This window comes from Rhinichthys klamathensis, unplaced genomic scaffold, assembly GCF_029890125.1.
Source record: "Rhinichthys klamathensis goyatoka isolate OS25496 unplaced genomic scaffold, OSU_Roscu_1.1 h1tg000161l_1, whole genome shotgun sequence".
In the NCBI taxonomy this organism is placed as follows: domain Eukaryota; kingdom Metazoa; phylum Chordata; class Actinopteri; order Cypriniformes; family Leuciscidae; genus Rhinichthys; species Rhinichthys klamathensis.
Genome location: NW_026606695.1, coordinates 320,748 through 343,792, shown reverse-complemented (window position 1 = coordinate 343,792; position 23,045 = coordinate 320,748). Strand labels below are relative to the sequence as shown.

Sequence of the window (23,045 nt, the reverse complement as noted above, 5' to 3'; positions counted from 1 at the left end):
CTCTGACCCTGAAGAAAAGGGAAAGTCCCTGAAATGAGAGGCTGCCCCTATTCCTTTCATCCGAAACATCCCTTCATCTCAAACATTAACAGCACCACTTCAAGCTTTCATAATACATATATGAAAACATGTTTCTAAAAAACAAACAAATAAACAAGTCAGCAGTTTTGGACATAAAGGCATGCACTGTAAAAAACAAAAGTTTTTTTTTTGTAAATAAGTAAATAAAACAAAGATTATTGGAGTAAGTTTTACAAGAAAATAGTAATTCCGTCTTTCTAATTCAAAATTGTATTTAATTCAATGTTCTACTTGCCATTTTTTGTAACTGTTTATAAAATCTACTAGCAAAATAGTGAAAAATTGTTTCAACACCATTTTCTTTCAGTGTGCCTGTGTAAAATGTCTCTCATGCACCTTGAAAGTTTAACACCATGGCAATCTGTTGTGATAGACGTGAGCAGTGACCAGTTTTCCATCCAGTCCTCCAATGAATACACACAGCTATACTCTCTCTTGGCTTTTTGTGATGCCTGACACTTATATTATTAATAAAGCAACCGATGTAAATAAACCTGATACAGATGGTTGTACAGTTCTGTTTCACTCGCAAAATGACAACGCGGACAATGACGGTGGACATTTGAGACATTCTGATGCAGGCAGCTATAAATACAGAAAAGAATGAACAGAGACTAATGTAACATGAGCTTTACAGAAGGCGAAATTACACCAAGCAGCTCACTGAAACTATATAAGAAAAGATCTGCTTTTATGGACTGCGTGTGTGTGTGTGTGTGTGTGTGTGTGTGTGTGTGTGTGTGTGTGTGTGTGTGTGCAGAGATCAAGGGCATATGTAATCTAGGGACCACAGGTGGACTATAAAGTGTGTCTTTATCATCCTCTGTAGTGGGTCTTAGCACCTTCATGTCATTCCCTTTTTAGCATCATGCCAACGGATGTCACAGCTGAGTGCTTGGCATGTTTTCAGGCTCCACGATGTGATACCTGTTATATTGTTCTAAATATATCACAAACCCAAATCATCAGGGTTACTTACAAGCCATTCGGAAATGAACTGAGAATTCTACTGAAACTACAAATCCATTCATGAATTTGAATTGAGTTAGCAAACAGGATGCAAAATTATAATTTGAATTTTAAAGTGGAATTAAAATAAAAAGGATATTCAAAGAAATTTACCATAAGTGTAGTTTTTAATAATGCATTTTTTTTTTTTTTTTTTTATGAATTGCGATATAGGCTACATATAACATTCAGGTATTACTACACACAAGTTAAAGGGGCAGTATTTAATTTTTTTGACTGTACTAAAGCACAAAAATACTGTAATTATTATTTTTTTTAAATACCATAAGATTTACATCTTGTTCACATCTCTTTCCTCAAGTACTTGTTCCTCCCAAAAACAATGATTCCTGTGTGGAATCTCATGAACCGACAAGTTGTCAAATTTTAAACTCTTGAGTTTTGCCCAAACCTGTAAGTCATTCATTTGTTCAGTATGTTTGCATTATACTGTAGAAACTCTGACTGAGACATAGTAGAATCAATGAGAAGTGCAAACAAAATCCATAAAGACATGGCTAGGCAGTGAGCCAAATAAACAGAAATAAACATACTTCAGACAGGAGGAAGTATGCATTTGTGTTTATTTTTCTCACCACCTGTACATGTCTTCATTAAAGTTTGTTATTGTTATTTTTGCACTTTCAGCAATTTTCTTGTGTCTTCCACTACAAAATGGGTAATTTCACTAGAGTGTATTTACACCAGTATCCTGAAATGCACCCATCACATTGTGAAAGCAGCTAGTCACACCAGACTAGAAATGACAAGAAAACCTCACAACAAAGCCGTATCACAAAGAACTCCTTCAGTTCCTCTGAGAAAGGCACAAAACAAGCTGCACAGTCCAGCTCAATACAGTGACCTATATTTCCATTGGGGACAATTTTCTGCATGATCTGAGATACCAGTTGGACGATGCAAGGCTTCAGAGAATAGTTTCAGTTAAATTAAAACATTACTCCTGCCATTTTATTCGTAAAAGAGGCCACTCTGACCTTAGATAAGCACAACAGTGTCTGGGGTCCCATCAGAGACACATGAGAATATGTGATATTACAGTATGTGGATCTTAACTGCTTTATTCACAAGGATCCTAACATACATCTGGAGATTGTATTATTCATGTTTGCAAAGGAAAATATATTACCAATGCTCATTTGGATTATTATTTAAACAGACCCCTTACTCTAAGTATTAAACTTAGACAACTTATCTTGCAGCTTAAATTACACATCTAGTGCAGTTCGTTTAGTAGAGGAATGTTACTGTCATGATTCTGCCATCATGTCCTTGATTTTTCCTAGTCTTGTGGCAGGATCATGACAGACCCATGTTTTGTGTACAGGCCCATGGTCTGTTGTTTGGGCCATGTGCTTGTGTTGTCTCGTTATGTAACTCCGCCCCCTTGTTAGCCTCGTCTTGTCATTATTGTCTAGTCAGTTTTACCTGTTCTTGTCATTAATTCGCTCCCTATTTAATCCCCTCATGTCTTCTGTCCTGTGTCGGTACATTGTCAAACATTGCGTGTTAATCTCTGTGAGTGTTTCATCTGTATCCAGTTTAATGAGAATTGTGAGTTTGTTTTGTTGTTTGTTTCCTGTCAAGTCAGAGTCTTAATTTGTCATCTTGTCTTAGTCAAGGTGTACTCTCTCCAGTCCTGTTTTGCTCCCTCGTGGGTTTTGTTTTCTGTTTTGTGTTGTAATAAACCTTGAGTGTCTGCATATCGTCTGCGTTTGGGTTTTCTCCTTCAACATCATAACAGAATGTATCGACCAAAAACGAACCCAGCAGACAGTATGTCCTCCCGGTCCCGGCTACAACGGGAACAATTGTGGTTGTCGGCTCCCACCGACGGAGAGAGGGTCAACTGTCCAGTCCCGTCCCAGGGTGAGTGGATCCTGAAGAATTATGCCCGTCTCTGGGATCATTTCTCCCGGGATGATCCGCAGACTTCTTCCCCTTGTCTGCCAGTGATCCCGGAGGGTCGTGTTTTGGCCGTTGTCACTCAAGGGGATCAGGCTCTCTCCGTTTCTTCTCCCGAGGTTTCATCCACACCCACTGATCTCCGTGGCAAACGAGGGAGACGGTTTTCATGGGATTCTCCTTCGGAATCATCCTCGACGGAGTCAACGCTGTCTGAGACTGCCCTTCCAGCAACAGTTACGGTCCCTGTGGAGCTTCCCCAACCGGCCACTAGTCCAGCTATGACGTCCGCACCGCGTCCTATGAGAAAGAGAAGGAGGAAGGGAGCCTCCCATCCTTCGTCTCTGCCTGTCCCAGAGCCCGATACTGCAAGCGCTGTCCCAGAGCCCGCTACTGCAAGCGCTGTCCCAGAGCCCGCTACTGCAAGCGCTGTCCCAGAATCTGCTGCAGAAGAGGCCGATTCCGGATCTGCTGAGAGAGTTGCGGCCGATCAAGCCGCTAAAGAGGTTCTGCAAGCAGTTTCTGCCCAAAGGGAGATGCCTCTCGTCATTGCTGCCAAGACCCTGTCGGATTATTTATCACGTCTTGTCAAGATCCTAGAAGTTCCTGTCAGACCTGTCTTGTCCCCAGACCCCGTGCCTAGAGCTGCAGAGAGCTCTGTTCCGAAGCCAGCTGCTGAGAGCGCTGCACCCACGCCAGCCGCTGAGAGCGGCGCACCCACGCCTGCCGCTGAGAGAGCAGCACCCAGGCCCGCCGCTGAGAGCGCAGCACCCAAGTCTGCCGCAGTTGGTGCTGATCCCGAGTCTGCAACATTCAACGCCTCTCCAGAGTCTGAGGTGATGAGTATCGCTTCTTCTTGGGGAAGCTTTGACTCAGATACAGCTTCTAAGTATCGCTTCTTCTTGGGGAAGCTTTGACTCAGATACAGCTTCTAAGAACTCTGTTCCCGTTCCCGCTTCCTTCCCGCTTCCTTCCCGCCTGTCAATCCCCTTGTCTCCATTCCGTTGCCTGCTGCCGCAGTCCCCACTGTCCCCGGACTTCCGTTTGTTTCCCCTGTCATGGCTCAACCCCGGACTGTTTTTCCCTCATCCCACTCCACACACCACCCAGACCCGCTCAGATCCCTCGTCCTAAGCCCACACCCCTTAGTCCCAGGACTGCCGTCCCGTTAATTTGTCATCTTGTCTTAGTCAAGGTGTACTCTCTCCAGTCCTGTTATGCCCCCTTGTGGGTTTTGTTTTCTGTTTTGTGTCGTAATAAACCTTGAGTGTCTGCATATCGTCTGCATTTGGGTTCTCTCCTTCAACATCATAACAGTTACTATGTTTCTAAGTGATCAGGTTTACAAACAAACAAATTAAATAGACTTACATTGTTATACTTATGGACAAGAATATTATAGAGTACCCGCATAAAAACCTTATTTTCAATTGAATCACATTAGCCTGGAGCTTCTATGAAGTATGTGTTTGTGACTGTGTGTACTAATGTAAACCCTCAGGAATTTAATTAATTACCCCAAGAGAAAAAGTGTCTAGGTCATACTGTTGTGATGACGGTATATATCAGACATGCAGGATATTCTCAAACTGTTACTGAGTAACCAAATGAATTGATGGCATCTAGTGTTCCATCTGAGCAGACGTATGTGAATGTGTTCCACTAGATTTAATCGGAAAGCATGATCAGACCCTTAAAAAAAACTGTCAGGGCAGTCTAGATTATGACATTAGTTCTAGCACCCAAGTTTAGACAGCGATCAGTTAAGCTTGAAAAATGTAAATGCATAATAGCAGCCTCATGTTGTTTCAAACCTGTATGGCTTTCTTTCTTCTGTGGAACCTAAAAAGGAAGACCGGCCGCTAAACCCGTACGCAACTAGAAATCGTAAATCGCTACTATCACCAACAAGAGCATGTGAGCGGAGCGGAAATATTTCCTCCCGAGCGGAGAGCGCCTTTCTGAAGATTCACCTCTGCTTGCTCAGTCCGCTCAACGCTGCTCGCTCATCCCAGAATGCTCTTTGTGATTTGCTGGTTCAAGAATCTGTGAAATAAGCATTAGGTCTAAGGTTATGGAGTTTAAATATTTTTTTAATCAAGTTTGATCAACCTTATACATAGCCTAAATTACGGTGGCCAAGAGTTAACATGCTGCAACTGAAGAAAACACCAGTAAATTAAGAAAACCTCTTCATCAGTTTGAAAACATGCTCAGCAAATATTCATAATGCAACCAAATACAGAAATGCGCTGCAAATCCTCACAATGATTATTAGAATGGTTTAATTGGATAATAGACATTGGTTAATATAGTGAGATTAAATGCATTAAAGCAGGGACGTGCACAGGGGGGTTGCTCAGGTTGCCCGGGCAACTGCCCATATGCCCTTCTCGACTCAGGCTGCCCTTCCGAGAGAATTTTTTTTTTTAATTATACAATGGATGTAGAATTTCATGTAGGCCTAGATAAAAAAAAAATCCCCCCAAAAAATCGCAAAGCCTCATTCACTTCCATTCGGGCAACGAAAGTGAAAGTCAGTAACGGAAGGGCAAACTGTTTACGTGGCTGCAGCCACAGCGCTGCACGCGACCATAGACTGCACGCGAATTACTTAAGGCCCCGCCTCCATCTAGTGTCATAGCGCGTCAATTAATGTGTACAACATCCATGACAAAATGAAGCGAAACTATCCTTCTGGTCACGAAAAGAGGAAGAAGAAAAAAAACATGAGAGTGAATTGCGGGAACAACAATCAGGTAAACTTGTGTTCTCTCCTCTCCAAGTTTGATGTCAACAAAGTTTGATGTTTTTCGGTCTTGCTAACCTAGCTGGGCAGACAGTGCAAAGTGCAACGGCGTTTGTTTACTGCAGCTCAAAAAACATAACCGCGTCGCGTGTGTTATCATGCGTTAATATGCGCGTGCACGAAATGAAACGCGCATTTTTCAAGCAGAAATATGTGGAGACCAGACATACTGTACAATACATGCACGTGAATGATGGCACTCCCAATCAAAGTACACATTATAAAACAAGACACTGATTATCTAGTCTCAGTGTAGTTAAAAATTCTAAACAACTGCACTAATTATGCAAGATAGAAAGCAATGTATTGACAATTTGACATTGATTGACTATTGATTTATAGGCTGTATTGAATTTAAAATGTTGATTAGCTGGACATACTGGTCAATATGGATGCACATCCCTCAGTAAATAATAACCATAAATCAAGAATTGCTTCAACATGCATAATAAAAAAATAAAAAATCATACTGATGCCGAAAATACCCAAGCTGTAGAGAGAACCAAAGTTAATCCCAAAAGCCAAAGCTCAGGGTTATAATTTATTATTTTCTTCTTATTTATGTTTACATTAATATTCACTTGTTATGTTAACATTCTATAGAAAATAATCATTGATATTCATTGATAATCAATAAATATTGTTTGTTTGAACCTCATTCTGTTCTATATTGTTGTACTTATTCTTTGACTGTTTTGTTTAAAGGACGGAGGATTGTATCGGGAGCACTGAAGTGTCAGGTGTGACTGTGTGGCTATGGCAAATGGTTTACATAGCTCACGACATCACGGGTCAGGTAGAGGCCCCTTAGCAGAATTTTGCTTAGGGCCCCAGGGGGAGGTCAGGATCGGCACTGGGTTTAGCAGTCGATTCTGTTCCCTACCGGAATTCCTGTTCCCTTTACGCAATCATACTACAAATCATGCGTAGTTGCCCGTAGCCTACCATCACAACTGAATACGAGCAAGAAGCACAACTGAATGTACGGGAAGCCAAAAGGTTAAAAAAGGATTGTATTTTTTCCCGAAATCTAAGCGTTTTTTTATTTATTACAAGCGAGTTTTTCCATTCAATCCTCTTTTTTCTCATGTGTCTCTTCTGTGTGTGTGTGTGTGTGTGTGGGGTGTGGGGTGTGGGGGGGGGGGTGCCCTTTTTCAGGTCAGAGCAACTGCCCCTCAAAATTCCCGTGCACGTCCCTGCATTAAAGTATATTCATGTAATTTAACATTTAATTATTGCTAGTTTGTGTAATATTCTGAGATAACATTTCACTGTTTTTATTCATTTTGAGGAATACTGTATCTGTTTTTGTGCAAGTGAGATGAGTGAATGCATGTTCACATTTAGTCTAAGACTACAATAACCATCATGTTTGCACAGCGCACACAACCTCTGTACCTTACTCCCGATTTCTCTCAACATTGGGAGAGAAGAGGTGTCAGTCAATAAATGGGAAAACCAAGTAACTTGTGTTACTTATTTAAAAGTAACCCAGATATTTTGTCGTAAAATTAAAAGTAATGTGTTACTTTGTTAAAAAAAGTAATCTGATTACGTAACTCACGTTACTTGTAATGTGTTAGTTACCCTACGACACTATAGATTAGGTTGTAGGTTAGGGTAAGGGGTTAGTATTTGTTTCAGCATTGTGTAGGCAATCAGGGTTTGGGGGGGGGGGGGCATTCAATGTTGCATAAAAGCAGAACTTTAACATACCAGCTCTGATCCACCTCAGCCCCGCATATTAAAGGTGCTCTGATGCTGCTTTCAGAGCCTTAATAGCTCTGTTTGTTTTGAGACCGTGTCTATGAAAAACAACTGCTCTGGCACAGAGTTCCTTTTAATAAGACCAGATAAAGAGATTAACAGACAAATGAATGGAAATGTAAAGGGACAACAGTGTATACAGAGGTGCTGCTGCTATTACTGAGAGACTCTGATACTTTGCGATGGACATAAAGATTGAATAGTGACAGCTAAACTCAAGCATCTAAAACATTTAAGTCAGCATGAAAAGAAATTGTGACCGTCTTTTATTCCCTAGTGTGATGTATATCTGGGTGAACCAGCTTATTGAAGGTGAAATTGGAAATATCCATAGGAAATTGATTGGATTGTACATATTATTTATATTAAACACTGCAACATTCCATAAAAAAATAAGAATAGAAAAACAACAACCGTTCTAGTCCGAACAAATAGATGAGCCACAGCTACATCGACTGGTCTTTTGTCTTCAGACCATATTGTGATGTGTGTGTGCTTCTCAAGCTCTCAAAAACTCTGTTTCCTCTGATAGGAGTTAGTTTTTGCTAGGCAGTGCGCAGAAAAATCTCTCTCTTTTTCCTCTCCACTCTGTCTGACAAGTTAAAGAAAAAAGAAAGAAGAAAAAAAAGAGTGATTTACAAAACAAACGGAGTGTGCCTCCGTGTTCACGTCCTATGGCTGAATCAGACACACCAATGGTGTTTTTGTTTGTTTGGGGAAAGAGCATGCTGCCCTTGCATTTGAGCATGGTGATTCCGAGCATTGTCAATGTTCACAGTTAAAGGGCTTGGCGTTCGCTTTGCTTATTTCAAAGGGGTAGCACCCACAATGCGATTTTGGGGCTCGCGTGTCGATCTGCTTTAGGAACGAGAGACGGGTGCGTCCCTATCGCTCGCTGACTACCGCTCGCTGTCCTTCTGCCTGACTACCGAAGCGCGTACCGTAGTCGGTGCCCAAGTTCGCCGCCTCCGACGTTTCTCCCGTGATGATAAAAGGAGAACTCCTTGGGGCGATTGTTCGTGCAGTGGGCAGATTACACTGATCACAGCAAAAAGAGTCCCATAAAACACTCACAGTTTATAAATAAAGAATGTAAATAATATATATATACACATCGCGTGTCTTTGTGCCCTCGACCCATTCAACACATTCTCATCCCAAGGCGTCATCTAACTGACACTTTTGACCATGCGTCAACATGCCGACGCACATGGTACCCCTTAAGCGTCAATATGAGACGCTCATCCTCGGGCGTCATCTAACTGACGCTTTTGACCATGCGTCTAAATCCGACGCACATGGCACCCTTTAGCGTCAGTTAGATGACGCTTCCGTTATGGGTAGGTTTAGGTCTGGGGTAGGGTTAGGGTTAGACCACTAGGAGGCGCGTCTCATATTGACGCTTAAGGGGTACCATGTGCGTCGGCATGTTGACGCATGGTCAAAAGCGTCAGTTAGATGACGCCTTGGGATGAGAATGGGCTGACCCATTCGACTATCACTGATCTTGTGAAACATTTAAACACAGCCAGTCATCCAGATCGTGTTTGCTTGTCTGATTGATATTTGGCTGTATTTATTGCTGAAGAATTAAATGATAATATGAGAAATCATGCTTGTAGTAATATATTGTCTGGCTGTTCTTTGGCCACATTTAATTCTGAGGAATTAAATATTTTAAAAAGCCATCTAAAAAATATTTTTTTTTAAATAAAATAAGAATAATGGACTTTGAGAGTGCCACCTCGGAGCACTTCTCTCGTTTTGATAAAGTGTGCCAGAGGTTACTCGAGGTGGTGACTCATGCAGTGGCCAGATTACAGCTAGACTGCCCTCCTTGAGGATCTCCATGACGTTAACTCGTTCATGGGGAAAACCTTATTCTTTGCGCATTTTTGTGCCCTCGATGTCAACTTATTAGACTATTGTGGGTGTCGGGGTGTGTGGTTATACGATGATGCGTCAGTCTGAAGAGACGCTCGCGGCCTATCTCTTCTCTGGGGCTTATCGTCATTTAAGGAGTCAGCACTCCCCACCAAGCCGTGTATAGCATGGGGACCGGCTCGTCGCGCTCAGCAAGCCTCATAATAGACATGAGACAAAACTCCTGAGGGTTTCTTTGTCCCAGCAGGTCTGTGGGGTGCCCCTTCAGGACAGGGTATGTAAAATACATCAACCAGCTCCTACCTGATACCCTCACAAAATCACTGTAAGATCCCCACCACCTCTGGTGATTCAGGGGCCAGCAGTATCCAGCGAAATGTTGAATGTTCTGCTGTTTCCTGTTATCGCCCAGGACACAGAACATTTAACATTCCCCCCAACAGGAAGTATTAAAATTGGTACCCCTTTAAAGAGACTTTGGCAGCGTGAAAGCTACTGCCGAGTATCTCTCTTTGTGCCCTAAAGACAGCTTTTGACTTTCAAAACTTGTTGACCCCAAAAACACCTTAGACCCCAGAGGGTTAAAACCAAGATCCCTTCATGGGACTTAGCTATAGTCTGGTTGAGACCCCCTTTGAACCTCTAGGGTCAGCGTCTGATAAACTTCTGACTTTTAAGATGTTTTTTCTTATGGCTATCACTTTTTTAAAAATAATCTTGCATCCTCATCCTGACTACCTGACTGTCCCCTTCTCGACCGTATATCCGGTCACTCTTGAGGCCTTCTGCCCTCCGCCGTTCACAACGCCGGGTCAGGAGAGACTTCACAGACTGTGTCCAGTCCGTGTTCTTCAGACCTACGTCCACCGCACTAGGCAGTGGCGTAAGTCAGAGCAACTATTTGTTTGTCATGGAGGCCGTGACAGAGGCGGCCGCCACAAAACAGACAATTTCACATTGGGTGAGAGATGCTATTGCCCTTGCCTATGAGGCACGCAGTCAAGCTTCGCCAGTAGGCATCAGGGCTCATTCTACTAGGGGGGTCACTTCTTCCCCAGCCTTGGCGGGGGGTGCCCCCCTACAGCATGTTTGTGATGTGGCAGGCTGGTCCTCTCCGCACACATTCATAAGATTCAATATTTTGGATGTTCATGCCACTCCGGTACATGCTCACACATCCTTGAGTCGACATCACAAGCTCATGCCTGAGACCTTCTTGCGTTCTTGTGAGCACACCCTACACAACTGTAAGGGGTCCAGACACCTCCAAGCACGGCGGCGTGGGTTTTCTCATTCCCAATCAATTCCCAGCATCAATTGTAGCTTTTGAAAGGGAACGTCTCAGGTTACTTGACTGTAACCCAGTTCCCTGAAAAAGCGGAACGAGATGGTGCGCTGTATTGCCGTGCTGAAGATATCCCAGGACTGCTCTTCAGACAAAATATCCTGTCGATGTAGCTGTGGCTCATCTATTTATAGCGCACGCTCCGGTGACGTCACTGCCCGAGGCTATAAAAGTTCTGGGTCAATTTCATTGACGTGTTTCACACACATTCACAGCTGGTCACGTTAAAGACGTTCCCAATGCGCTGATCAGCGCAGCATCTTGTTCGCTTTTTCAGGGAACAGGGTTACAGTCAAGTAACCCGAGATGATCTTATGCTTTCAAAGCTAGCTAGCCTGTTTGAAATTGCCTACCCTACCTTTAATAATAACAAGGGTGTAAATCGGTTCAGTCACTTGCTGGCCTAAACGAGATCAGACACGACCAAAGGGGAAAAAGTTGAACTGAAAACTACTGAAGTAGGTTTAAGCAATCTTTTGATTATTGTGAAAGATGACCATTCTTAAATGAACATCACATCTGAAAGAGCATGATCCCGCTGTGTCATAACATTATTTCAGCATTTGTGTAAATGCATTTATGATGCCCTTTAGATGCAGCTTTTGTGCTGAGAACACTATTTAGAGAATGATAAACATTATATAACATGTAGTACACACAGACTTACACCATCCAAGCATTCATTCTGTTGCTGTTCTCCAGGCAAGAGACAGGAGTATACTTGTAAGCCTATAACTTTTGGTATTACATTGATGTCAATCCCACTAAAAGACAAGAATGTTGCATTACAAGTCTGTCTACAATTGAATGGCTGACATGACACAACCAGCATGTGAAAGGCTGCTTTCACATCATTGCTTACTTCCTACTTCAGACTTATGTAATAATAATACCTCTTGTCTAGAGAGAGAAAAAGACACAAAACAAAGATCATCTGACACATTTTTAAGGCTACATTAAATTACAATTCCCAGACTCATGCTTCCAGGACAGAGTGTCCCTCAGAGAGGCAGTTTGTTTGTTGAGAAGCTAAACAGTCAAAATACCCAAAGGCATTTAATGTGAGAACTGCCACGTTCACAGAAATATCACTAAGGGGATTTCATCTGCCAACTCAAAAAACATACAACAGTCGATTTCCAAGGACCTCCTGAGAGATGTATGTTAGTTGTACGATAGTGTCAGCCTCAGACGCCATGCTTACGGACCGTTGGCCGAACATCTGATGCATATGGAACACAAAATTGGAAACACTTCAGAAGTTACGAAGTCTTCATCTAATTGGTTCAATTCTACAGGATTTCCAGGAGATGTGCGAGTTGCATTCTTTAACGGCCCGCCTGGAAACAAAGCCGCCGTGACGCCAAATCCCCTCATGGAAGAAGAAAGCCGTTGCGTTTACAACTGTGACAATGAGCACTTACAAGGATCAACTAAACGCTGCATTTCAAAAGTATGTGAAGTTTGCAGCTCCATTTGCAAAACGTTCTTGAATAAATAATTTATTAGATGCACGCACTTTGTGAGTCTTGTGTTTACTATCCGACATCGTGTGTAAATTTTAATAATCGCTTGATCCCAGCGATTATTAAAATTGAAAAAAAAATCCCCAAAATCAAGATTGAATGTAGTTTGTCGTTTAAGCACTGATCCCATTCCAATTGCCATTTATTTTTGGTGTATGCATTTAATGTTGGTCTCAGATCAGTGAAAGGTATAGAGCATTTTACTGGTTCTGTAGATAATGCTCCTTTGGCAGCACTGTCTGCTTGCTCATTTCCAGAGATTCCCGAGTGGCCAGGAGAAAATAATATTAAAAATCTTTGATTCAAGAGATGACAATTTGATTAAAATCTTCACAGTTATTTGGTAATCAGTTTTCATAGATTCCAATGCTTCAAGACATGATTTTGAATCAATTATTATTAAAAAAATCTTTTTGCAAAAGAAATCTCAAAGAATTTCAATGGCAATAATAGAGCATTTGCCTCTGCATTGAAAACTGAACTTTGGTCAGGGATGCGTTTTTGTAGTTGATTTGTTGCAAAAGCTGTTGCCACTAGATTTCCAGATTTAGATCCATTGGTGTATATTGTGGAATGTTGTGGGAACTGATCTTATGTCCAAAAATTGCTGGTGACAAGTTTTTGATCCAGACAGTTTTTTAATTTAGCATTTTTAAGAGGTAATAAGTAAGGAGAGGGAAATGATTTTGACTGTTACCCTCATATACATTATAGTGTCTCAGAGAGAAAGTATGTGAATCTATTGTCTGGAATGAATGAAGGATGAACTGCATTCATTGGGAGTACCCTTAAATGGATAGCTCTCACACCAAAAGTTAAATTATGTCATCATTTACTCACCCTCATGGCGTTCCAAACCTGTATGGAACACAACAGAATATATTTTAAGAAATGTCTAAGTGTTTGTATGTGCGTAGAATGAAAGTCAATGGTCACCAAAACTGTTTGGTTTTCCAATTTTCATCCTGGGACAAACAGTTCAGTTGTCCCACCTTATCAGTGGTCCTAAGGGGGAGTAAATGATGTCACAATCTTCCTTTTGTGGTGAACTATCACTTTAATGACACTGGTTTATGGACTGATTAATACCCTGATTAAACAACAGATAAAAAGCACACCAACAACAGTCATTACAAGTTTGCCAGGGATGACCTGGATAATCCAGACAGCCAGTGAGTGACTGCATTATTAATAGACAAGATTAAAATGACCTTGTTTGGACAAAAACTAATTGCTTTTCCAACACACAAACTTTTTCCCAACTAGGATGGTGAAAGTTGTACAGTTTAAAGGAGAACTCCGGTCAATTTTAACATTGAGCTCATTTTTTTGTACATTTGGAGTGCTGTCAGTACAGACAAAAACGACAAAAATCGGTGTTGCCTACACCGTGTTATCCTCTTTTTAAAATTCGTACCCTGTTGACTTCAATGGGGCAAGTTCTAAACCTGCTTTTAGCCTCTTAACAACCTTAATGTGACATTACAAGTGCACAGCCATGTGAGTGGTGTTATTAAGAGTTAATTAGTTACCAATGATCGCGCGCGGGAACTCGACAATCGACTACTGTGGACTTCGAACGAAAACAGGAAGTAAATACAGGTATGTGAGCTGGCTAAATTAACATCATTTTTATTAATATCTTGCACATCTACTGCAGTCAGATTGACCGTGGTCACACTTAATAACACCACTCACATGGCTGTGCACTTGTAATGACACATTAAGGTTGTTAAGAGGCTAAAAGCAGGTTTAGAACTTGCCCCATTGAAGTCAACAGGGTGCGAATTTTAAAAAGAGGATAACACGGTGTAGGCAACACCGATTTTTGTCGTTTTTGTCTGTACTGACAGGACTCCAAATGTACAAAAAAAATGAGCTCAATGTTAAAATTGACCGGAGTTCTCCTTTAAGGTTACTACGAATTACTTGCAGTCACTAAAGGAACTGTGAGTAATGGATTGTACAATGCATTTTAGAAAGGTCAGTTTCAACTGAAATATCCTAGCATGGCCTAAAGTAACCAGTTCCTCCTCTCATCATGTAGGACATTCATTATATGGGACAGACACCAAAAAGACACTGATAAACAAATGCATCTAAGCCTCTACGACGAAGTGTATTCAAATGATCTGAAAGATACACAAAAACAATCGACCTTTCACTCAGAGCGCATTTCATGATAGTCATCTGTGGTACAGGAAATTCCGTCATTACTGTGCTTACAATTGGGAGACCTTCACTGAACAAGTAGCTTAACACATGCCACTCACACAGACACAAACAGAGTCTACTCATAATCACTTATGTGCTCTTTCTTTTATTCTGTGGTGAAATACGTAACAGTTGTATCTTTTTCTAGCTTATTCTAGCTTGTAAAGCAGCAGATGACCACAGTCCGGATGGGAAGTGGGTCGTTGGGTCAACACCAGTGGGGCCGTTTGACACACAAAGAGGCCAAAGACAAACTCCCAGCACACACGTACATAAGCACATAAGCACAACGCCGCCAGAGGAATCGTCACACGTCTACACATGTGCATGCATACCAACAGCTCAAATTCTCATTTATCATTTTAAACTGAAATCATATACACTGACAATCTAAAATAACTTCACATACAATGTTAAACATATTAGTAATAAAAAAATGTAAATAGTCCTTCATGATTTCAACATAAAAACATGTTTATAGATTCAAGTTACCATATCATATACAGTACAAATTATATATTTTAAAACCCAATATATGTAATTTTACAGAAATATTGTAAACAATATTTGGAATGAATGAATCAAACAATTACAGATAAATATTATATTTTAATAGGCAACATAAGGCAAATGTGTATGTAAAAAACATTAACCACCTTATAATTTATGGGCATTTCTAGAATTGCCTGGACAAACCATCAAATTTGTTTATATTTTGTTTAGTTATATATTTCTTCTTATTTTTTGTTATCAGAATATGTTATGCTAATGCAGTGCATTCTGGTATCATGTGTGTTACCATGGTGGTGTTCATGTCTTTGCTTGACATATACTGTTAAAGGGCAATTTGGATGACCTATAGTCATTCATAGTCCGCCTGCGTCATTATCAGCACGTTACAGTACCAAACAGATTTGAATAGCTCTAATAGGATGGTATATTGACAGTCTACATACACATTTAGGAACAGTAAAACACAGTAATCAAAATGCCTCATATAAAGCGTGTAGCATCATAATTGTATTTTTACTGTAAAGTTCTGGCAACCACAGCTGGCAGTTTTTTACTGTAGATTTTTTTTTTTTAAAGGGTATCTGACAGCTCATCTGTGTTCTACTAAGCAAAATAATTCCAAGAAGTCCTAATATTCCTCATGGGTTGTATCTCATGATGACTGCACCCTTATTGATATAGTGGAGACTTTAAGTACACAAAAAAAGCAGCTTGAGTAAATATGTATTAGGACAAGCACTTAATTTGTCACTCACTAATTTTATCTGCCGGACCAGCAGAACTGGATGTATCCCTGTAGGTGTCACGTCCTACTGCTCAGGTTTGACAGCATTCATTTAATTTAATTTCCACTGATGCTTGTGCATATTCAGTAAATTAATGAGTAAAGCACAATTCACAAGTATACATGCCAACACAGCCACTACATACACATTCACTGATATTAAACTTTCAGTTAAAGTCCCCCTGTGGTGAAAATCAAGTTTTTAATGTTGTTTATATGTATAATGTGCTTTAAGACAAACCAATTTAAAACAAATTCATTAATCAACACCATTGCTGAGTATTTTCTCCTTAAAGCTGCAGTGAAAAAAAGACTAGGTTTGAAGGTTTGAAGTCGCTGGTGTTTCTGACGTCACAAACTACCTTGTAACCAATCCCGTCAACGTGCTGGCGGGCTTTAGCATATCATTAACAGCAAACAGGGGGGTCGAGAGATGGCAGGTTATCCCGGTATATTTTTTTGCTGATATGAAAAATCGGGTAGATTTAGCAATATAGCAGGTGTATGATGCAGGGGCGGACTGGCCATCTGTGTGATCTGGAGAATCACAGAACGGCCGGTACTCCAGGACGGCCGGCGGGCCGGCCCACCACCCGCCACACACGCAGTCACAGACATACCAAGTCTCCCGGAAGTTCCGGGAGTCTACCGCATATTAATAGCGGCTCCCTGATGCCCGCAAATTAGTTAAAATCTCCCGGAATCTAGAGCGAGCAAGAGCGCGCATGCATAGCGCGCGCACGGCAGAGAGAGGGAGCGAGCTAGAGACCTTGCGTGTGTGTGCTAGTGTGTGTGTGTGCCTCACGAAGCACATACAAGGACCCAACCAGTGCGGGCTGGCTTTTATCTTTACTACTCCCGAACCGAATTAATCAGAAATTAATTTGCAAGTTACTTGCTAGGGATGATGTTAGGAAGTGATATTCAGCTTGCTACATTTTTAATGATTACAGTAGTTAAAACAGCTAAACTTCAACATTTTAGCTGTAAAATGCAACATGCAGTAGCTAATATTAAGAAATATGTTGTGCTTTTACTTTTAAAAATGTTGGTAACGTTACAGTTAATGCTTACAAACTTTGAATATTTTTAATACAGAAGTTACATTTGTAATGGTGTAGGGCCTAGCCTATTTTCATTTAGATGTGGTATTATTATTTGTGCAGTAGCTAAGATTAATTACTGCATAAATTAATTAAGATTATTAAGTAAATTCATTTTAAGACAGCATGGAATAGATTGTATAATATGCTGTTAGCTATAATTTGGATGGTAGTATCATGAGCCACAATTGAAGTCATGTGACACTCATGCCAGGCGGCAGGCGTTATTGTTGTCGAGTTTCCGCGCGCCGATTTCTTTGGGCCGGGCGTAGTCAAAGTCCAGGGCCGTTTTTTAGTCCCAGTCCGTCCCTGGTATGATGTATATTACATGATGAACTATATGCCCTTCTCCACTGACGTTCTGAGTTGTTCAAAGCGTTTCTGATGATTGTTAGAAGGCAGACTGAAATGGCGAACGGGAACATGGTTTGTTTGACATTAGCAACACGTTATTAGCCGTTTGATAACATAGTCAAGCAAAAGGCTAATCATATTAATTACCGTTAGGTTTTCCTCAGTAATTTGACCAAGTGAATCTGTGAGCTGGCGTAATTGAGTGGGGGCGGGGCTAAATAGCATATTCATGGAATTACGTTTTCTAACTGAAGCAAGGGTGTAGAGTTACATTCAAGCTATTTTAAGGCATACAGATTTTTTTTCACAGGAAAAAAAAACGTTTAAATATGCCATTTTGGTGATCAAATATGAGTTAAGGGATACAATTATTGATGGGGGACTTTAAACTCATCAGTGGCTGGAGAACAATACTGAAAACACTGCCCTCTCATTTCTCATGTCCTTATAATAAACGTGTGTGTGTGTGTGTGTATAGTGACTCATTTGGAGGTTGACAAAATCAGCTCCCTAAGTAAGCTGTAAAAAGGTTGTGTAATGGTCAATGTTCAATCTAGGCTCATTGGAAAAATATTTTTGCTCCAAAAACCTATAATTCACATGCAATTCACTGCAGTTTTAACTTTTATTCCTTTCAACACAAATTATGATTACAGGGGCAGATTATTGATTCATAAGTATTCTTGGATGGTTCCTTGCACAAAACCATGTCATGACCTCAAACACTTTTCTGCATGATTTGCAAACTAATCCATTTGTTTGCATCACATAATGCATAATCACAGCTCCATATATGTTTGGCTTTTCTGATGTATGTATAGTAAACTTGCTTGGTAGCTCACCTGGTACAAGCACTGCTCTTGTGATGTGGAGAATATTCGGTACGAGGCCAATAAAACACGTCACACTATAAGAGCTCAAAGACTTGTAGAAGCAAGCAAAAAAAAAGGTATGGTTGCTGCAGCAAATGCATTTATCTCACATTTGTTTTAGTTAACACTGTCAGTTAATAATAACTCTGTTCAAACACGACAGAGCATATTCACCTTTTAACGCCACTCGCCACGGCAGCTGTCACAACCAACTTAATGAAATATTGCCGGATCTGTTTCGGATAAAACTGAACGTGATTTTAGTGCCACTCACTGGACATTTCACTTTGAAAGTGCTGCGAAAAGTGCAAGAAGCTAAATATACAATATATTACAATTATAACTAAGGGTTTCCTGAATTCAAGGAGTTGTTGTAGCTGGGAACAGTAGTGCACTTGTTGTCCTTAATCAATTAATTGCAAGTGTCCATTAGAGTGCACTAAACTATGGCGACAGCTGAAATAATTTGTCCAAGGGATTTAATTTCTGATGACTCAATTACCATTCGCATGCAGATTATTTACCCATCTGATTAAGTCTACATTCCTGTATGACCACAGATCTGGATTGCATTCATCATACGAGCAGTTCGTAGCTCTGTACAGACAGCAATCTGTCATCTCACCCTCAGCAAGCGCTCTGACCAGACTTCTGCTCGTCAGAAACGATTCACTGTCATTAAAGGCATGACTAATATTGGGAAAACAGCTGTGGGGTTATGAACCAGAATAGGCTGATTGACTGACTGAAACAGTCATGTTTGTTTATGCTAACTGTCAGTATAAATCCCAAACCTTAGTTTAGGTTTTTTTTGTCTGACCTAAAAGATGGATACATAAGTGACCTAGAAGATCTCTTTCTGCAGATCAAATGTCCATTTGAAGAGATTATATGCAGTCATCACTAAATTCACAGAGTCCAAAGCTATGTAATCCGCCAATATTTGGAAGTTTCAGAATGTGTCATTAGACAATGAATGGGTGACTCCTGCCCCATCAGTTTTGACAAAAAACCTTTTTAAACCTACAATAATCAACTAGAAATATTATAATAGTCCAATACAAATATTAGAAGTTGATTTAAAAATTACAGTTTTATTAGCCATGATATTTCTGAGTCATGTATACTATAGTCATATAAATCATGTATACTAGAACCTATGGAACAATGGACCTACCTAAAAACAATGGAATTAGCCATAATGGAATATAGACTATTGGGATAGTGAGTGACAATAAAGACTAGCAGCAAAAGTACTAGTGACTGGCTGGATAGACACTAGTCGTCACTATTAGAATAAGTGCTAGTTTAATGGAAGTTAATATTGAAAAAGATACTAGTCACTATTGGATTATTTATTAGTTATTAAAAAATAAAAATACTAGTAACATACAAATAGATACTAAATAAAACAATAAATGTTAAAATGGCTTGCCATAGTATTGTTAATGAATGCACATACTGTTTCAATTGTTTACTGAATATTGTGTAAAATAAATGTCAATTTTGAAAATGCATTAGCCTAAATCAGCCAGTGGCCATGGAAAACCCCATCTGGTGGTTTCTCTTCATGAAGCTGCTGCCTGACTGTGGGATTCCCTCCTGCTCTCTCATGCCAAGCGTTTATTGGTGGAACAGCGGGAATTCCATGTGGATGTTGTCCTGACCTTCATCACTTTCGTAAACAGTCACAAATACAGGAAGGGTAAGATTCTCTAGAATCGTCCAGAAGCGATGCGAGGATAAGAGAGATCATGCCCACATCAGGACCCATGGTGCCGTGACAATGTCAACATTCCCTTAACACTCATCAAAACAGCAGTGACAATCGAGCATATGCGTTTATCTATCCGTGTCTGGTGTAAATAGAATAGCGCAGGTTGATCAGATTTGTGGTTTGTTAAGATACAGAGGTCTTACCTGTAGGAGCAACAGCTGCTGGATCAGGAGTGACTCGGTTCGACAGCTGACTCGTGTATGAACTCTCTAAGCCCAATACCGCAGAGATGACGAGTCCACGCAGCAACAGAACCGCTGCCCCGGACAAGAAAGTCATGGTGTGCAAAAAAAGCTTTCAACGAACAATAAATGAATTAAACAAGAGATCACACAGTATTTTCACCCAGCGGATCGTCAAAACGAATCACAAGAATGAAACGTGTGATTTCAACAGTAGTTACACAGAAAGCAGCGAGTTTAAATACCCGAAATAAACGAGATCCAACCTGTAAAAATGTAGGCAAAAAACAAGTAATCCAACCTAAAAACGATCAAAAAATGCATCCACACTGTCCAAGACGTCAAAAGAAGATCGCGAGGTTAAACTCCATCCAAAAGAGATGGTCAACTCTTCTAATATGACACATTGAAATAGACATCAGAGCATTCCGACATCAGATACACCGGACTGGGTTGGAGGATCTGGCTGTATCCCACTTTCCAAACAGATGAGTGCGAAACTGACGTGGAATCCCCTGTTTTAAATCATCGCCCGATGCATTTCCCTGCTACAAAATACCCAACTGAGTCCAATGCGAGATCAGATCCCAATTCTACACGGGAAGTAACCGCAAACAGTCACGGTACATCCACAAGAGCCGGCAGATATCCAGCATAGTAAACGCTTCTCAGAATGCTTGTGTCAGATCCCAGTGTTCCGTTTAATCCAAATCCATCGGGACCATCCGAAATACACGCGTGTGCCGTTCATGTCCAATATTAAACCGAGTTTAAATGTCAAGTCCGCATGACTGCGCCTGAAATGAAGGGCTCAGGTCTGCCCACTCTGCCTTTGCTAGTTGATGCAGAAACTAAATTCAGGGGGCGGAAGTCCGTATGCAAATCTTTTGACAACAGGACGCCGGCTGTTTGATTCTCCCTCTTCGGCGATCTCGCCTAAAACTCTCATTTGACACAAAGCCTGCAGCTGGTGTGAACTGAACGGGCTGTGTGCGGCAACAATTAACTGTGTGCTTGGCAGACTATCGGTATGCAAAGACCACGAAAGTTGTTCGGGAATTCTGGCGCCTCCCGGAAACACCCCGCTCTATTGTTCATCACTTCCCACTTTTATTTCTCCCATCGCGACACGCAACAATTTACACCCTAGCTGAGAATCATCCGAGACAAGTTTTCCTCCTCGCTGTGGGCTGCGATTGGTTCATCGGTCCCAACATGGCACAATCCGATTGGTTGACAGCGAGAGAGAGACGTGAGCTTTGAAGGCAGACCGCGGTTGAAAGAAGGCAGCCAAATAATAGGTGTTTTCTTGTTTTGAGGGTTAATGTTCATCTGGAATATGATATACAAAAAGCTTTTCCTGTCATATTCTACATACAATTATGTGCATACGATTCAGTATTAAAGGTGGCAGTCGGTATTTAAATGCAGTCGGCTCGGCTATCTTCTTGTCCCAGACAAATGCATGTTTTCTACATGAGGGTCATTCCAGAATTGAAGGACATTTCATGTCCCACCTATCAAATTTCAAATAATCTATGTACAATAGGCTATACAAAAAATGCAGTCACTGTGTAAAAAACCCTTGTCCTGAGACTAAATATAAATAGACTTAAATAGATAAATAGACCAAAAAATATTATTGAAAATAAAAAAAAGTCTCATCCAAGTGCCATTTTTCTCTTGTCCCACCTTCTAGATGACCAAAATTGAATGTTAAATACAACTGTTAAAATACATTTTAAATATCCCTTTTTTGTATGCTTTTGTTTATTCATCTTTTAATTGTTATTTCTTTTTTTAAATCATAGAAATATTTCAAATAATAGAAATGTTACAATAAAGTTATGTCCCACAACATACGTGCAAACCTGTTACCGAAACATATTTAGCCTGGCAGAAGAAGAAAAAAACAGTGAGTGACATGATTCACAGGAAATTACATCACTAAGCATTTTATACAATCATATAAAAGTATGTTCTCTTTTCTTTTTTTTTATATTATTATACAACTTTTAACCTTGATTGAATGTGTCACTCTATGCAACCCTGTTACACTTATCCGAATAAGACAAATTAATTTACATTTTTTTCTTCTTTTTTTTACATAAGTTTGTCCTAAAGATGACAGTAGAGCTAGCAAATCAGCTAGCTTCTATTCATGAGAAAAAGCTAACATAGCATTAATTTGCAACCCTGTTACTCGCAACCCTGTCACCATAATTAGAGTAACAGGGTTGAATCACCTTCAATCCACTCATAAGGGACAATATATTATCAATAGTTCAGCTAAATACTTAATACAATTTTGATTATAATTTAGCATACATAGCATTTCATGTTATAATGTATTACTATGGGGTGCCACTGCCAGATGTAAAAATTCAGATACAATTTTATAGCTGATATATTTTAATTATTTAGCTCACTTTCCTCACATTTCGCTTATTTTTCTCACATTTAAGACAGAAATTCGTGTAACACAACGTTCTTTGCAATTGTCAACAATATGTTAAAAAAAATATGAATCTAAATTTTAAATCTAAATATTAAATCTAAATCTTAAATCTAAATCTAAATCTTAAATCTAAATCTTAAATTAAATCTTAAATCTAAAATCTAAAATCTAAATCTAAATATTAAATCTAGAATCCAAATCTTAAATCTAAATATTAAATCTAAAATCTAAATATTAAATCTAAAAATTAAATCTAAATCCAAATCTAAATATTGTCTTCAATGTGAGAAAAAATATGTAAAGATGAGGAAAGTGAGCTAAGTAATCAAAATATATCAGCTTTAAAACTGTATCTGAAGTTTTACATACTGTATTTTAGAGAATATATTTGTTTCCCCTTTTATGTCAACCAGGTAGTTAATAAGCACTTTGCTCATTATCG

The 23,045-nt window shown here is 40.0% G+C and overlaps 1 protein-coding gene across 2 annotated transcripts in view; it reads right to left on the bottom strand.

The window, feature by feature from the left end:
* stim2b (stromal interaction molecule 2b) overlaps positions 1-21,117 on the bottom strand; it is a 64,044-nt gene extending 42,927 nt beyond the window's left edge. The window contains exons 1-2 of one of the 2 annotated variants that reach the window (XM_056258917.1): positions 20,412-21,117; positions 20,107-20,220 (exon numbers count right to left, since the gene is read on the bottom strand). In XM_056258917.1, the coding sequence (XP_056114892.1) occupies positions 20,107-20,220; positions 20,412-20,469 (172 nt within the window). In that variant the 5' untranslated portion in view covers positions 20,470-21,117. Of the gene's footprint in view, positions 1-20,106 lie in introns of both variants that reach the window. The other variant, XM_056258918.1, reaches the window with a different exon arrangement.
* Between the last annotated feature and the right edge of the window lie 1,928 nt (positions 21,118-23,045).